The 18,764-nt window shown below is 35.4% G+C and overlaps 1 protein-coding gene across 1 annotated transcript in view; it reads right to left on the bottom strand.

Moving 5' to 3' along the window:
* SUGCT (succinyl-CoA:glutarate-CoA transferase) overlaps positions 1-18,764 on the bottom strand; it is an 871,200-nt gene that overhangs the window by 453,296 nt on the left and 399,140 nt on the right. The window contains exon 12 of the mRNA XM_004383969.2: positions 8,979-9,081. Within this exon, the coding sequence (XP_004384026.1) occupies positions 8,979-9,081 (103 nt within the window). The remainder of the gene's footprint in view (positions 1-8,978; positions 9,082-18,764) is intronic.

Here is an 18,764-nt window from a genome sequence, read left to right as displayed (position 1 = left end):
TACAATTTAAAAAAAAAAAAAATAGAAGAGGAGGGAACACTTCCAAACTCATTTTTTTAGGCCAGTATCACCCTGACACTATAATCAGACAATGACATCACAGGAAAACTACAGGCCAATATCCTTTATGAATCTAGATGCAAAAATCCTCAACAAAATACTAGCAAACCAAATCTAGCACCTAAAAGAATTATTACACATCATGATCAAATTAGATTTATCCCAGGAATGAAGTTTGGTTTAGCATTTGAAAATCAATTAATGAAATATACCATATTAATAGAATAAAATACAAAAATCATACGATCATCCCAACAGATGCAGAAATAGCATTTAACAAAATCCAACACGCTTTCATAATAAAAACACTCAAAAAATTAGGAATACTAGGAAATTTCCTCAAGATGACAAATAGCAACTATGAAAAACTCACAGCTAATATCATACTCAATGGTGAAAGACTGAATGCTATGCCCTAATATCAGCAACAAGACAAGGATTTCCACTGTTCTGACTTTTATTCAATATTATACTAGCGGTTCTAGATAGGGTAATTAGGCAAGAAAAAGAAAATGACATTCAGACTGGAAGGAAAAACTGAAACTATCTCCATTTACAGAAGAGATGGTCTTGAATCTAGAAAATCCTACGTAATCCACTGCAAAAACTTCTAATATTAACAAGTTCAGCAAGATACAAGATCGATATACAAAAATCAACTATATTTATATACACTAGCAACAAACAACTCAAAAAAGAAATTAAGAAAACAATTCCATTTATAATAGCATCAATAGGGTAAAACACTTAGGTATAAATTTAACAGAAGAAGTTCAAGACTTGTACACTGGAACTATAAAAAAAAATTATTGAAAGAAAATAAAGATCTAAATAAATGGAAAAGGCATCTCATGTTCTTAAACTGGAAGACTTAATACTACTAAAATGGCAAGATTATTTAAATCGATCTAAAGATTCAATACAATCTCCAAACAAGATATATAAATGGCCAGCAAGCATATAAAAAGATATTCAACATTATTAGTCATTAGGTTAATACAAATCAAAATCATAATGTGATGCCACTTCACATTCACTCAGATGGCTATAAACAAAAACTCAAGTCTTGTCCAGGATGTAGAAAAAAAAATATATATATATATATATACACATACAAAATACTGAAGGAAAAAGGGGAAGACAAGAAAAAGAAGGATTCACTGATTGATGTATCATTGTTCTATACTAGTTCAGGGTCTGTCTGTGAAGTTCTCACTGAACCTAGGCACCCTTTGCAAAGATCCCTTCAGGCCAGGAATACACCATTTTGTATCTATTCCTTCTTCATTGTTAATCCTTTTAGAAAAGTTCTAAAAGTATCATTTGTGGTCATGTTCATGTACTCTTCTAGATAAACTTAAAAAACCTCTTTTTTTTAATTTCAAAAAATAATCTCACTGAGACTGCAATTTCATGAGAACTATAAGTAATCTGGAAAATAAGTGATATCTTAACAATATTCAGCCTTCAGCCATGGTGACTATGGCTCTCAATCAAGTTTTATAGTTTTCTATATGTCCTTGCATTTTTCAACTCCAACAACAGTAAGCCTGAAACCCCAAAATTCTGACAATACTTATATCAGAAAAGATGGCTGATATTTTATTACATATTTTTATATTGTTACAATAGAAATTATTTGTTTCAGTAAAAGCTTTCTCTCCAAGCTATAAAAAGTTTAAATGCACGTAGAAATCAACACTAATTTAAATGACTAAGAAAAAAGAAATGCATCCTAGAATAAATTGCTATTAAGTAATCAAAACAGGACTTTTCAAAGATGAAATTCTTATGTCTTCAAATCAGGTACTGTGAAGATGTTAAGTATAAAATTAACATGTTTAATTTAGTTGGATGGATGAATAAGAAGCAAAATAATTAAAAATTGGACAAAGCAAGAGAAAAAGGCAAAGAACAGCCTTCTAAATATTTTTATAATTGGCTAGATCAATTATAATTGGCTGTCCAACAACATAGCCACTAGACACATGTGCTTACTGAACACTTGAAATGTGGCTAATCTAAATCCAGATGTGCTATAAGTATAAAATACTCAACAAAGACTTAGCACAAAAAAGGAAAGTACCTCATTAATATTCTTTTTAATATTAATTACATGTTGAACTTATATTTGGGGTATATTGTGTTGAATAAAACATACTAATAAAATTAATTAATTTTGCTATTTATTTCTCCTTTTTAAATTTGGTCACTAAATAATTTCAAATTACATATGTGGCTTGCATTATATTTCTATTGGATAGTGCTGAGCTAAACTGTTTTCTAAAATTAAGTGGTGCTCATTACACTTCATTCTGGGCTCAAAATGCCTCCAAATAATATTAATTAACCCTTCTTGATTTTCATTTTTTACTTATTAAAAAAAAAATAAATTAAGTCTTTGGCTTGAAAGTTCAAGGCTTGGTCAAAGCCAAGGATTATACTATGTATCTCCACTCTGAAATATTTTGGAAATGATTGGAAAATATAAGGTATACATGTGGAGTTTGATGAATAAACGGTGCACGAGACAGAGAGAGTGGGAAAGATAGAGAGAGACATGGGAAAGGAGGGGAATGACTTTTAGAAGAAACCTTTGAATATTCTTAGGTCAGAGATAATTTCAAAATCACCACAGTAAAAGCTGAAACACTCCATTGTCTTCCTCCTAATCATTGAGAAGGAACTTACCAGTAACATGATAAACTAAAAGGATTTTGGTAATGTTCATGATTAAAACATTTTGCAACTCTTTGTCAAATGATAAAATTTGGTTTATTCATTACATAGGAAAATCTCACGATGACCGATGCCTATATATATAATTTCTTCCTACTACAAATACTCAGAGCATTTATGTGTGACTCTTCTGTGACACTGAACACTTTCTACCTTGACTTACACTGTGTAACCTCCCTGAGCGTTTGATAGCTTTCATTTTTGTCCTCTTTATTCACTGTCTTCCATTATCCACTCCCCCCTTGCCAAATACCTAAGACCATACATAAAGCAAGCAATCAGTTACAATTTGCTAAATGAATAAGTAAGTGAATGAACGAATAAGTGATCAGGGTCTCATTTGCCCTGAACCATACCTTTCACCTTCTTGTGAAAAGGTCTGAAGTAGAGGAGGGGCTTTTTTTTCTTTTTTCCTTTAATATAAATTGTACAACCTTATTTACATCAGTGTGAATCAGGTAATGTCCAAAACATTCAAACTGGATATCTAATATAGGTATAAGTGTAATAGTTCAAAGAAACTGGCCCATCCAAACTGCATCCAAATTTCTTAGGTATATAGTAAAAAATGAATATAAAATGCAACTAATATTATACTAAGTCCTTAGTTTTTATTCCTCATTTCAGTGGGATTCCTCTTAAATAATAACACATGGGGTTTTTTGCATTAAGATTCCTCTCAATTCAACAAACTAAAATCAGATATTATTGCCTTTAATTTTATGTTAAAGTATAAAATTGAAGCTTTAAAACTCTCAATTTTTATTTAATCACCCAAGTTCAAAATACACTATTTCTTCAAAAATAATAGAAAATATTATACCTAGGTATCATAAAACAAACACACACATAATATATCTGAATATGTGCATTATCCAAAATGTGCCATTTAGATGCAGAGATACACATAAAATTTATTTATCTCTCTTTTCTGCTAGGAATTATTTCCACACATATTGTTTTGCCTCGTATCTTTACCAACTATTTTCCATTTGCAGGAACCACTGTATGTATTTCCCAGCAGTATTAGAAACAAAGATATAATTCTGCTTGACTTGTATAACCCTCCCAGGGCTATGAAACTTCATTTCAACAAATAGTAACTAAAGTCACTCAAATGTGATCTTTAAAATGCTTCAATTGTGTGTGTGTGTGTGTTAGACAGGGCTCTGTATTTTGGGGTGCTTCTGACAATTGCTATATGAATATTCAAGTTTTTTTTCCAGATGCTCAGATATTTTGCCAGAATGTGCTAATACAAAATCACTTAGAAACTATGAGATAGCCTAGAGATTAATAAAACCTCCAACTTCACAGGCTTCCACAAATAATGAGATGAAAACAACAGATAATTTCCAGCCATCAAATACTTCAGTACTTCACTCTGTTTGTTTCTATGACATATTTATCCCATACGAAAGATTTGCTAAAGGAGTTGTAATGGCCTTCTGGGACAGGAAGAATAAGGTTTCTGTAGAAAATGTTAAATTAATTTTGATGGTGATGCAAAGTTAAGGAAGGGCTGTTAAGGGATGGCGTGCTGCCACCGGGTGGGGTTTTGTTTTGGTATCCTTTAGAGCTTGCAGGTGTTTGGCACCAGTTGAAATCAGGGCCAGCTGCGACATTTCAGTTCTGATACTTCCCTCCCAATAGTTCTCAGAAGTGATGCTTCAGGGTGATGTCTTACACCTGATGTATTCAACTTGTGTGGTACAAATATGAGGATTCTGTTAGATAACACCAGTTTTGTGACACCCTTTGCCCTCTATTCTCTACTCTCAGATCATGGCATCAAGGACAAATAAAAATATTAATTAGAAGTCCTGGCTATTCTTTTATATATATATATTTTTTAATTGAACAGCTCATTCAAAGATGTTGATGGATTAGAATCTCCAAATATACAATCTTAAGTGAAATACTAAAAGCAGGATAATAACTGTCTTTTGATTTTCCTCGTACATAATATTTTAAAACCCTGTCTGTGGTGAGATCCATACCTATTTTTGTAGGAATTTGAATAGTTTCTATTAAAAGCTGCATTTTCTTTCAAGTTTGTTTGGGTTGGAAAAGCTCAAACCACAATGTATTTCATCCTCATGTTCCCAAGGGTACATTAAATAGGACCATACTGAGGTCATCTAATAAGTTTTTGAAACTTTTTAAGAATTCCTTTAATGTACTGCTCAATCGTGACCTGATTAAAAGAACATATTTTAAGAAAGCACTTGGAGAAACGAGTGACTATTAAAATCTACATGCAGATAATCTATGTTATATCTCTATAATACACAGAGTTTTCCACAGACAATATGTCATGGACGGAGAAAAACAACAAAACTACCACTTCAAGAGTTTTGGATCAAAACTGTGCAGAACTATCAGCAAATGTGGACTAAAACCCCCATAGTATTCTTGAGTGACTTAACATGGATGCCTGTAGGATCATTTTAACTGTGCAAAGGCATATAATCAGATGATAAAAGACAACCTTCCACCTATCCAAGAAAAAGTAATTATCTGTTGTTTCGGTTGAGTCAAAAAATCAAGTTTTCTCGGTGTATGAGAGACTATGATTAGAAATCGTTTCTACCACAAAGCAACTTTTTTTTAATCTACCAAGTTCAAACCACAGATGAAACGTAGTCCATTTGATAAGTAGGCCCACAGAAAGTTCTCTCCTGTTCTCTGATACTTCTCATCCTCTTTTTTTTTTTTGGTTAGACATACCCTTTTCACTTCATCAAAGTCCCACTTCCTGCGCCATGTTCCAGGCCTTGTACTTCACCCAAAGCAATTCTGAGTTGAGCTAGCAGCTGTGCTGGCACAGCGCACATGGAGAGCCGGGCCACGGGCGCCAGCGGTGCGTTCCCACGTCTGGACAGAAGTGGCTAGTTCCATCCTGGGGCCAAGAAACTCTGCAGCTCATCAGGGGGAAATCAAGGAGAACACCTTAAACGGAAATGTTGCTTATGAAAAACTTTTACATAAAATAAAAAATAAAAGGGCTTTCAGTAATCAGAAACAATGAAGGGTTGAGGACTTCTTGGCATCGATTTTGCAGATGCATTTCATACAAGGATATTAGTTAGAGCTTGATTTTCATGAGCCTCATCTTGAAGCTACTCTGGATTAGGGTTCCGAACAAGACTTTGCCTCTATCTGCCAAACAAAGGTAAGTAAAAGAAGGTCTTTGCTAATGAAAATATAACCATAAAGGGTACCATCGTAACCACAGCCACCATCGTGTCCTGAGTGTTTACCATCTGGCAGCCCCTTTGCTGCCCTTGATATTCATTCTCTCATTTAACACTTACATCAGTATAGAAGATAAGGTCCTATTTCACCACTTTAAATTTAAGGAAACCAAAACCTAGAAGGTTTATAAACTGCCCAGGAATTCTCACTCCATGGCCTTAACCACCATGCTGGACAGTCTCCTGAGATCACCAAGGGCTTTCCCACCAGCCTTAATCACAGAGATTATCGGACCCCGTCAGGCGCGCAGAGGAACTACTTTATCATACGGGAAGCCTATACTTTCTATAGTTAATCAATTCATTCATTCACTGATTCACTCATCAACAAATATTTATTGCATACCTGCTATGTAAGCTGATTTTGAATTTCCTTTTCAGAAAGCCAAATACTTACTAAGTGTACTCTAAATCCCTAGCACCTTGTCCATAGTAAATACAATAAAGTTTTGTTGAATAAATGCATAAACTTTCTAAGCAGACATTTGTTAGATGTTCTTCTTAAGGTGTTTTTTAATAACCTATTTTACACACATTTAAAAAAAAACTCTGCTATTTCTATATTCTACACTCCTTTCAAAATTCAAAATTTTATGGAATTCTTTTTAAAAGGGCCAAACAACTCCAAGCATAGGGGAAGGAAGGTGTCCTTGCCTCTTAATGAGTAACAGTCCCGCTAACCATCACCATGATCATCTTTACCAATTTTTAAAATGTAAGACTAGCACACAGTTTCTAGTCTTCCTAGAAATCCAGATAAATTTTATACATATATCTTGGCAATAAATTCCAATGGAAGAATTCCTCTTTCAAAGGAAGAATGAAATTAGGTATAAAAGAGAACAACTCTACTCATGCTATTAGGATATGATTGTCAAAATCATCATGGTATGATTATTTTTGATATTAGAACTGTAACAATTAGAATTCCCTTTTTGGTGGGTAAGAGCACAGTTTGCAGAGACTCAGGGTAGTAGGAAAAGCTAGTATCCAGGCTTAGGTAATATCAATCTTCTCCATTTGGAAAGTGGGCTAAGTACTAAAAATATGCCATAGACCAATAATAGAAATTTCTTGGCAGGTCCAAAAGAGATGAAAATGAAATGCAAAGATTAAAGTAATTAAACTGAACTAAAAGGAAAAAATGGGCATGAAAATTCTAATTATCCTATATTCACTCTGAGATAGCCCATTAAGTGAAGAGTTTTAAGGTCCTTTGTGGGACCTTGGAGCCTTGCTCATCATAACAGTATAATATGATCATAACATTAGAAAATGACTTTAAAAATAATGTTGTTTGCATTGGTACCTTTATCACTGATGAAACACAGGGGGGCCACCAGAAAGACTGATAGAAAATCTCCAGAGAAATGTGCCCTCAAACTGAGTTAAACGTGAAGTCCTGCACACCTCAGTACCATGTTTAAGCATAGAAATCTGAAGACAGGGAAGTAACAGTAACCCAGCCATGCCCCCAGAACAGCTTAAAACCAAAACTTGGCCTCATTCAAAGTTATAAAGTAAGAAAATTGGCCCAGGTGGTCTACACTCTTTAGTACACATACACGGCCACTTCAACGCGAGGAATCACCTGGCATCAATCCACTGATGTTTCGACATCCCTCTTGGATGAAATGACTCAGTCCACATCAAATGGGCCCCCTTACCTCAAAGACTTATTGACTATTGCTTTGTTATGGACAAAGCTCTGTCATACTCGCCATCTTGGAAGAAAGTAACACAAAGCAGAATTCCTGAATTGATTCTCGTTTTTTCTCCAGCAAATATTGTAACCATTGAATTAAATATATTTCAGTTCTCTTTTAAATAGCTATTCAAGGAAGATGGAAACCCTGGTGGTGTAGAGGTTAAGAGCTACGGCTGCTAACCAAAAGGTCAGCAGTTCGAATCCACCAGGCTCTCCTTGGAAACCCTATGGAGCAGTTCTACTCTGTTCTATAGGGTCACTGTGAGTCGAAATCGACTTGATGGCAACGGGTTTCATGAAAGATAAAAGCACCAAAGTTAAAGAACAGAGATCAGTGTTCAACAAAGTTCTCCTCCCTCAAAAAGGTAAATGGCATTTCAATAATTCATTTCAAAGAAAAATCTCCAACTATATAAATGAACCCCCCCCCCCAAAAAAAAATCTCTAATTCTCAAATGTTGGAAACTGACAAGATACACAAATAATCATAGTGAAAGCCTCATAGAAAAATTAAGTCCCTCTACCTTTTGGGGTTAAGAAGGTTAATATGTGAAACTGAGAAATGGTAAATTGCTTGTAGTGATCTTGACTGAAGTTATAAAATCAAAATATTATTTTGGCATCATCCAAAAATAATTATCTGAACAACATTCTAGAAGGAATATTTTTTCAGGTAACCCTTCTTCCTGGGCCCCAAGCAGGAATCTGTTAAACAATATATAGCATGAATCTCTATTCAGGTATAATTTATTTTTCACAAATGATGCACATTAATCAAAGCATACAAAAGCCTCTGCATGTGCAAAATTAACTGCGAATGGTTTTCTACATTTTAACACATCCATGTGATCAGATGTTGGCTATAACTGTGAAGTTTCTCGTATTTCTTTTACAAAGAATGACCTGTGAACACCTGGCCCCAATCTTTCAATTGTCTATCTTTTATTTTTTAAGAAAAACAAATGCCCTGCCCTCTGAAACTTCATGTAGTGGCTGATAAGGAAAGATGATACATTATAGACAGCCAGTTCTAAATTCTGATTCTCTATTTCAAGTCTATAAACAACTTTTACATAGCAGTTACAAACTGTGTTGTTTGACTTAAGCTTAAGATCAGTGGCTAATGTACATTTATATAAATCAATCTGCACAGAAAAGAGAGGCAAATTCTTATATTGTTAACCACAGTGTACCAAAAATCTCAAAAAACAAACCTGGGGTTCTGCAAATACATTCTTCATGCTATTGATTGGACCATAAGGGATCCCACTGCCTTCAAAGAGATTCAACCACTTGCTGGTCATTTCTTCTGCAAACCTAGGAAAGATAAAAAAGAATGCTTTTTTTTTTCATTTTTTCATTATAGAAGAATACATCACAACCTTTCCTCATGTGGCTCTCTTCCTAAGCAGCTGATAATGACAAAAATAAGTTTCTTAGCGTTTCTTTACTCCTAGTTTTGATAGAATGTTCTCTGTATGAAATGACTTGAGCAGCACTAGAGTAGCTACTAGGTCTGGTTGCTTGAAATTCTACCATTAGAGAAGTAATTCCTTCTACTTCTATCCTTGTATATTCTTTTACAGAGAGTCTCCCGAAGAAGAGAAACTGTGGAAAATGATAAGAGTTTCAAGTGTGGCATTGAGCACTTTACAAATATATAATAATAATATCATTGCAGTTTTGAGCATGATGTACCAGCCATTGTGCAAAGTGTGTTTCAGGTTTTAGGTACAGTATATTAGGTTAGGATAGACACTGATATACTAAATTATTCCTCAAAATTAAAGAAGAAGTAAACTAACATAGCTGCTTTAAAACAAAGCTAGGTGTTTTACCTCCATTATATTTAAAGTACATCAAAATTAGCAGCCATAACTATTGGCCTAAAAATAACCATAGCTACTATTTATTTGCACTGTGATTTACTAATCAGAACACTCTAGACATGCAAACACTGATACCTCGGTTTAGCTAACAAAACTCTAATTCATCCAAGTCCTTTACCTTTGTTTTTTGTTTATTTATTTATTTTACTGTCATTTAAAATTGGGCTTTAGTGATATAAAGTTTGTTTTTCTTTATTTTCTCTATTCAGCCTAAGGAAAGGAGATTTAATTAGCGAGATTTTCTATTTTCTATTTCTTATCTGTTAAGCAAAATCTTGGATCCTCCAAGATAATAATAATAGTTTCTAATGTATGAAGAATTTTAGAATTGTTAAGAGCAAGCTTTTTAGTTAACTAATCACTTGGGTAACCAAAGATATTTTTAAGGCAGATTAGCAGTTAAAATGCCTCACTAATATGGAAGCACTGGTGGAAATACAGTACACATATTTAGTGTTCGTGGATTTCTATTCAGTTCTCTCGTACATAGCTAGCATCAGTCTCAGCTCTGCAGACGCCTAAGGAAATTATGTTAGAAAAACCCACCTCTTCATCATTTTCCAAAAAATAAAAAGTGAAAAAACAGTATTAATACTTTGAGGATGCTTTTCAGATTGCAAATGGATAAAAATTAAAGGAAAAAAAAGAAGAGGTTTGGATTAATGTACTCTCTAAAGATAAGCTATTATATGAATAACGATGTTAAATCATATACATTTTTTATATAAGGATCTGATAAAATGTTTCATTTTACCACTAGGAATGTAATTAACCTTATTCATTCATCCATTTATTCTACAGCTGTTTAGCAAGTGCCTACTATATACCAGGCCTTGTTACTTGTCTTTAAATAAAATGTCTTCCCTTTTTTCTCCAATATGATAGATAAAGACTTTTCACTATACATTTTAATTACAGCCCAATAATGTTAACTATCCCTATTTAGTAAACAATAAAATATTTCCCTTCTAAATTTTGGGAAAAAAAATCTTTCACGGAAACACCATGACGCAAAGTTAAAGGTCTTGTTTCTAATCAATTCTTCACATTCCTATTTTCTTTTCAATGATTATTAAACTCATCTCCTGGCCAAGACTTTCTAAGCTACATATAGATATATATTACCAGAAGGATATATGCTGAAGGAATTGAAAGAATAAAAGAGAAACTTTGAACCCGGAGTCTTTTCAACCACAATGTCATTTATTTAGGTTTTCAAAAACGGAGTGTTATGATGGTTAGTCTAATACGTTTTCAAGACAAGAGAGTTACTGGACTCACCCCAGTGACCTGAAAGACCTGCAGAGAAAATGCATGTCAATATCCAAACAAGCCATGGGCTGCAAGCTCGCCAACAGAAAACTCAGGGGAAGAGTTGAAGTTTTAGTATTTATATAAGCTTTTCACCACTGGGCAAAAGAAAGGGATTTATTTCATGTTATGGAAAACAATGGATGCGCTTTGGAAATGAGACTAGGAGGCGGGGGAAGGAAAGGCCACGTCTGGAGCTGCAGTTGTGACCACTGTTTGTGTATCTGTGTGGGTGTGGGCGTAGAAAGTGTTCATAAAAGCCATAAACTCAATCAGAGACAGAACATCGCTGCATTCCGCCGCTCCCCGAGGACACATTCATCATTTTCTTCTGAAAAGCTCTCTCTTGATCTAAATCTGATGTGGAATCCTTTCCTTTACCTATGCAAAAAAGCTATAAGTGCATGTTTTTATGAACCACAAAAATTCTGCTAAAAAGAAAGAGCTGATCTAAATCAGGGCAATAGAATCCTAAAGATTAAACAAGAAGGGTGTCCTAGATCCCGCTTAGCAAGCCTCAAAGCTAGAGCCTCTGCTGGGAAGTTATCTGGAGACTCATGAACAATTCAGACTTAACTGTGAATTTACTAAATCAACACATATATTTAATTCTAGAATTTTTGTTGAATTTACTTGATGCCAGGAATGAGTGTTGTTAATCAGATAGCATTATTTAGGTAGCTAAAATGCTACCTGTATAAGGATGGACTTATTTAAATTTAAACAAGGATGGAGTTTAAAAATCCTAACATCAAAATTTAGCTTAAAAGACAAACAAGCAAACAAAAAACGCTTCTCTTTAGAGAATGGATTAAAGTTGCAAAGGAGCCAAATCCAAGACTGCAGAGAAACTAATAAGCCAGAGCTCCTGGCCACGGGGAAATAATTGTAATATTGGTAATAGCTAAATGTCAGGCATGTAATTGTTTAGTTTATATTTTGTCAATTTTATCTTCTCAATTACACTGTAAGGTGATTATTATCTTTATTTTACCTCTGACCTTAAAAGCTATATGAATTAATGCAAGTTAATTTCTTTGAACTTGAGACTTTTCTAATATATAACAAGCACTGCAGCAGAATACATTCAGAATGCATAGTCTTACATACTGTATGCATTATATGAGTCATAGCCAAAAAGAGGGTGGAAAACTATTCATCTTTTGCACTAATATGCTTCTTCACTTCCATCCTATATATATCAATATATTTCTCTATATATTGTTACTCATTCATTCCTGAAGCTTTTATCAATAGTTTTGTGCCAGCCATGGAGATTACAACAATAAATAAGATATAGTCCCTGTTTTCAGAGATCTCACAGTCCAATGGAGAACACGGCTATCGAAACAGGTGCATTACAATACAAGATTCTGTGATGAATTTACTAATGAACACTTGAAGGACCAAAGAGGGAGACCTGAACTCTGCCTGGGAGTAAGGAAGCTTTCATAAAGGCAGTGACATCTGAGCCAGGTGTTGAAGGAGGAGTTAGAATTTTCCATGTGAAGGATGGGTAGTAGAATCTTCAAGGCAGAGAGAGCAAGGTGTACAAAGACTCGACCTGAAAACAATCTGAAATCTCCTGAGTCCAGAGTGGCAGGAGATGAAATGGAGGAGAGAGGTTAGAACCAGAGCGCCAAGCACCTTGTCTGCTATGCTAAGGATGACACTGGGTTTCCTCTGGAATGAGGGACCCAAAGAGGTCTTTAAGAAGGTACTGACTTAATCAGATATCTTGTTTTAAGAAGATAACTCCAGCACTGGTATAGAGAATAGAACAATGTAGACAAACCCAAAGATAAAGAAACTTGACAGGAGGCAGCTTACTCTCCCTCTGATGCACTCTGCATTTGCTTCTCTATCAATATCCACCATACACTAGTATGTGTCAATCATAAGTTTCCATATGGAAAAAAATTTTCTTGGTATTCCTACCCCTGTTAGTTACTATCCTATTTATCTACTTACAATCCATCACTATTTCTTCAGCCTTTGGAATCTGGCTTGGTCATCTACACCTTTTCTTATCTGATATCCAAAGGTCTCCAGTGACCACTTGTCAAATCCAATATTCTTTTCATAGTCTTATCCTACCTGCTCTCTGTGCAGTATTTGATGATGTTGACTCTCCTATCTTTGGGTTCTGAGACACTATACTTTCTTGGTTTTCCTAATAACTCTCGGGCCATTTCTGTTTCTTTATTAATGCTTCTGCCTTTATCATCCACTCTCAAGATTCTTTATTCTTCTCTTTTACTCACCTAAGTAATCCTGTCATCTCTATGTACAGGCACCCAATCCTTATCTCCAGACCTGCCTTTCACCAATTCCCTTTTTCTAATTACCATCAGATGTTTCCACTCAGACTTTATGATTCCCCCCGCCCCAAGTAACCTGGTATTCCTCCCTTGCCTGAACTCACATCCTTGGCTAAATCTGTACTCAATATTTGCTGAATGAATGAATATATGACTATTTGGTAAGAATAAGAGGCTCTCAATTATATTAGCTTGGATTAGTATGGTAGATTGTTTTCTCCTACTACCTCTCTGAGACCAGATTTAATTAGTCACTGAAGTTGAGAGAAAATAGACTATGTAGAGCCTTTAGGGAGGTAGAAAGATTTAAATGTAATATTAAAGCACCTCTTCTTCTTCCTTCTTCTACACTGGTCCTTAAATTCTGTATAGACTTATATCTTGGGAAATGAAATTTCAAGTTCCCAACTAACTTACAAACAAATGCTTAAAACATGATGTTTCAATTTAGACACTGCCTATTATCCAGAGAATCATAAGATCTCAGGAATTCAAAGGACCTTAAAAATCATCTATTGTTTTCCATGATTCCTGCAAAATCATCATTTTATGTCCATTGAAAATATTTCTAGTAATAGAGAACTTACTGGCAGCCAGGTTCCTGGCAGTATTCAAACACAGGAAGTGTGCTACAATAGAAAAGGCATGAGCTTTGGATAGACTTGGGTTTGAGCCATAGTGCCACCACCTCTATCTGTATGACCTTAATAAAAACATCAGTTAATAACATTAACAAGTTTTCTGTAACCCAAGCAACCATTTATTAAGTATTTCTCAAGTGCAAGGCTCTGGGGTAAGAGGTTTACATCCATTACTTCATTTAGTCTTCACAATTCTGTGAGGTAGATACCAATTTAAAGATGAGGAAAGTAAAGTTTGAGAGTTTGTTGTTGTTGTCAGTTGTCATCAAATCAGCTCCGACTCATGACGAACTTATGTACAACAGAATGAAACATTGCCCAGTCTTGCGCCATCTTCATGGTTGTTGGTATCTTTGCATCCATTGTTCGGCTACTGTGTCAATCCATCTTATTGAGGGTTTCCTCAATGAATTAGAGAGTTTAAGTAACCATTCTAACTCACAGAAACATTAAGGAGCAAAGCTGGAATTCTACCCTGGGTCTGAAGTCTATCTGTTAACCACCACTTTCTACTGCTTGACTCTGGGTAGGTAAGTCCAGGAACAGACTAAGGGGTAGTACCTGGAGCCCAGCATCTCTGTACTACTGTTAACCTTTTATGTACCAGGCACTACAAGAAATGTGTTTCATATATTATTTCTAATCCTCATAATCCTGTGGTGAGATTTATAATCTTCATAATTGATGAAACTGAGGCATAGAGTGGTTGAGTAGGGAAGTGTATCCATCAGAAGGCTCAACTCTGTCAGGTCATGGAGTCTTGAACGGGTCCTTCTCTATGCTCATTCTGTAGGGTAGACCTGCTAGACATCAGCATCAACACCAGTAAAATTCTAGTACATGGTGCCACCCTCAGACCAGCTACAATTGGGCTACTGCCTCCATCCTAGAGTTGGGGAGTAATAAAACAGGCAAGTTTTACCAGGCCAGCAACCAGGACCAATAATAATGTAAACAGGTAGCCCCTGCGTGTAAAGTAGTCCAAGAGGAGTCCCTGGGTGGCACAAACTGTTAAGCACTCAACTACTAGCCAAAAGATTGGTGGTTCAAACCCATCCAGAGGCTCTCAGAAGACAGGCCTGGCGATCTGCTTCTGATAGGTCACAGTATTGAAAACCCTATAGTTTTCTCCTCTGCATACATCTGAATGGACTCAAGGCAACTAACAATATAACAAGGAGGTATCAAAGCTTGCGGGGAGGCCACAGAGTTAAAGATTGCATCTCTTTGTCTCATCCTAACAGTGGAGACCAAGTCCAAAGCCTCCCTTTCTGTCAGTGATGAATGAGAATCCCTACTGGGACCATGCTGGGTCCACAGCTGTAGCAGGCTGCATTTCCCTAAGAAGCCCTGCTGCCTCTGGGCACAGTCAGGATGCTTCAAAATAAATGACAGCAACTTAGAGCAAATGAAAGGTTTCCTTTTCCCTCATCTCTTGCTAGTTTGTGAGGTGCTCAAAGACACTTTCTTCCATGTTTTACAGAGTTCGATTCAGAAGAGAATAGGACAACATTTGCGGTAAAAAAATAAAATCATATCCCTCTTGGTTTCATGCATTTTCTCCCACTTTTGTGCCAGAACAGAAAATTATTTAAAGAATAAATTATATCTGAAGACTCTGCGACAAGACTCTTTGAATCTTCTCAATCATTTACCCCACGTACAAATTCAGGGCTCCAAAATGTTACTGAGGAGCCTAGTTAGTTGTCTTTGCAGAGAGGTTTTACATCATTTGAAAATACGAACATATTAGAATACGACTTCATGTTAAAAAAAAGCATTCTTAAATTCACAAAGTGATTTGTCCGTATAATTTGAAATCTGAATTAATTACAAATATTTAATTTCCATGTAAATTTTTATTTATGCAAAAGTAGAAAGGTTTATCTATCACTCTACTGTCTCTATGTAGAGCTATGGACTTGCCAACCACAGTTTTCTGAAAAGAAGTTTTGATATATGTCTATCCAAAATTCAAAATCCATAATCATTTTACATTTGCACATCAATCTCATCCCCTTTCACTATAATTGTGGCTATCCCTCTCAGACCATGAGGGTGGCTCTCCAGGGTATTGGAAAGAAAGATCTCTTAACACTCCAACTTCTTGATATACAGGAGAAGACTAGGCCCAGAAAACTGCGCCTTTAAGCGCCAAATAATTTTGTGAAAAAGCCAGAAAGCTAAAAAATATTTTGCAGAGACTTACAAAAACAAAGAAGAATACGAGTGGAAAAGACATTGTACTGTAAGCCCATAAGAATTGAATGTAAACCTTTAGAAAGACAAGCAATCCGCATAACATTAAACTTGCTGGAAGAGTCTATCTCAATACTATAGCAATGTTCCCTACAGATTCTGAAAAGAAAATTCAGGAGAATCACCCACTAGAGCTAGTTTTTAAATTATTTATTTTTTATTTTACTATTGTGAAATCTTTCAATCATACCAAAAAGTGTAAAAGTAGAAAAGAGAACATAAACAATCATGTCCCTCCACCCACCCATATTGTTAAAATGTTATATGCATTATATTTAATAATAAATATAAAATATATTTATATGTTATATAATAAATATAAATATATATTAATATTTTATATATTTATGTATAAATATAAAATACTTGTTGCAGGTCTTTAAGAAACAAAAGGTTACAGGAACAGGTTAACCTCTGCTCAATCTTATTCCCCCTTTTTTCTCCTCAGAAGTAACCACTATCCTAAAGCTGGTATACATCTCTCTGCTCTGTTACTATATTTATGTGTGTATCGGAAACCCTGGTGGTGTAGTGGTTAAGAGTTCAGCTGCTAACAAAAGATTGACAGTTCGAATCTACCAGGTGTTTCTTGGAAACGCTATGGGGTAGTTCTACTCTGTTCTACAGGGTTGCTATGAGTTGGAATTGACTCGACGGCAACAGGTTTGGGTTTTTTTTCTGTGTGTATCTGTTTGGATGAAATAACTAGCAATATAAAGTATCATGTTGTATGTTTTTAAACTACACCCTGCAACTTGCTTTTCTTGTTCCACATTTTCATTTTCAAGATTTATCCATATTCATATGGATTGATTTGGCTCATTCATTTTATCCAGCGGATAGTGTTCCCCTGTGTGAACATTCCACAATGTATTTATCTGTTCCCCTACTAATGGTCCATTGTTTCTAATTTCTTACTGTTGCACGCAGTGCTTTGATGGTACCTTATACCTGTCTCTATGTGTTTATATGCGGTTGATTCCCTCAGGTATATGCAGAGAAGTGGACTTGCTGAGATGTAAAGCAGGTACATTGTCAGCTTTAAGAGATTTTGTCAAACTGCTCTCCAAAGCGATTGGTTCCAATTGTTCTTCTTCAATGCTCCATATTCTTACCAACTATGGTTATTGTCAAACTTTTTAAATTTCTGCCAGTTTAATAGAGGCATAATGGTATCTCACAGTTATTTTAAATTAAGTTGCATTTCCCAGAGCTGGAGAAATTAAGCATCTTTTCATAAACTTAAGGGCAATTAGGTGCCTTTTGTTTTCTTCTGTGTCTTCCTTCTCATATCCTTTGCCCATTATTCAGTTGGACCATCTGTCATTTCTTATTGACTTGTAGGAATTTTTGCGTAACTTAGATACAAATCCTTTATCAGTTATATGCACTTCAAATTTCTTCTCCTAGAGTATGGCTTGTCTTTTAACTTTATTTACTTCTTCATACAGAATTATTAATTTTAAGGCAGATAATTTAATTAATTATCATTCTTGTCCTGTAAAGCTTTTGTTTTTGTTTAAAAAATAGTTCCTAGTTCATAATAGTACCTTGTTATGAGGGATTAAATGAGTAAGTACTTTGAAGGTATTTAAAACAGTGCATGTTATAGGAAGTGCTAGTTAACTGTTGGTTACATAAATAAAAGTACACTAACATCTGTGGGGAGAGGAGGCAAACTGTTGGCAGGGAGGGGGAAGAGACTGGAATAGAAGTTTGGGGAAACAAAAACTTGGGATAGGGCTGCATTCCCTAAATGTATTGCCTATAAGAAATGTCCCTTAGGACAAATCTGAGTAATCGCTAACCAAACCAATGGGATTCCATAGATCCAGGCTGGAGTCGACAATTCAGTAACAATAAACAGGCCTGTGACACTTCTATAACCCACAGAGAAACAGCTGGAATTTGTTGGTCGGCGTTTCTACCGTAAACAGAATCACAGATTTAATATTTCCTGTAATTTCCTCAGAACTTATTTCCTTTTAGGAATTTATCTCTACATATTACTGATAAATTATGGTGAAAGTCATCTTTTTTTTTTTTCCCTCCCCTGGCATCCACTAGCTGTCTCCTTTGTCTGCATGTCAATTTACAGCCCACACAAGAGATGGAGCAAGAGTCCACCCAGGGATCCAGTCACTGCCTGAATCTCAAGGTCCCCCAGGACTTTCGATGCAGCTTGCTCTTCAACACATGGAGACATTTACCAGATCAAGTAGCAACGTGTCTTAAGATACACTAATTATTAGCACATCACCAGTTCTAGCCCATACTAATTATCATTCCATTTCAGAAATCTACTATGTTTTGTACAGATTTTAAATGAAGCGTGGGTCATGTATTAGAATTGTTTGGCCTGGCCAACATTGCTGTGACTGTCCTTCCAGCCTGAACAGCATCATTGCAAACATGATAGGGAAAGAATGCCCACATTGCCAAGGTCCAGTGGTATCTCACACCACAGCCTGCTCCTACTAAAAGATAAGCTTTTTAAATCCTGATTTCTTTGTGAAGAACTATTAATAAAGCATCCCTGGGTGGTACAAATGGTTAACACGCTCGGCTGCTAACCAACA

This window comes from Trichechus manatus, unplaced genomic scaffold (genome assembly GCF_000243295.1).
Source record: "Trichechus manatus latirostris isolate Lorelei unplaced genomic scaffold, TriManLat1.0 scaffold00114, whole genome shotgun sequence".
In the NCBI taxonomy this organism is placed as follows: Eukaryota; Metazoa; Chordata; class Mammalia; order Sirenia; family Trichechidae; genus Trichechus; species Trichechus manatus.
This window is presented reverse-complemented; position numbering and strand designations above follow the sequence as displayed.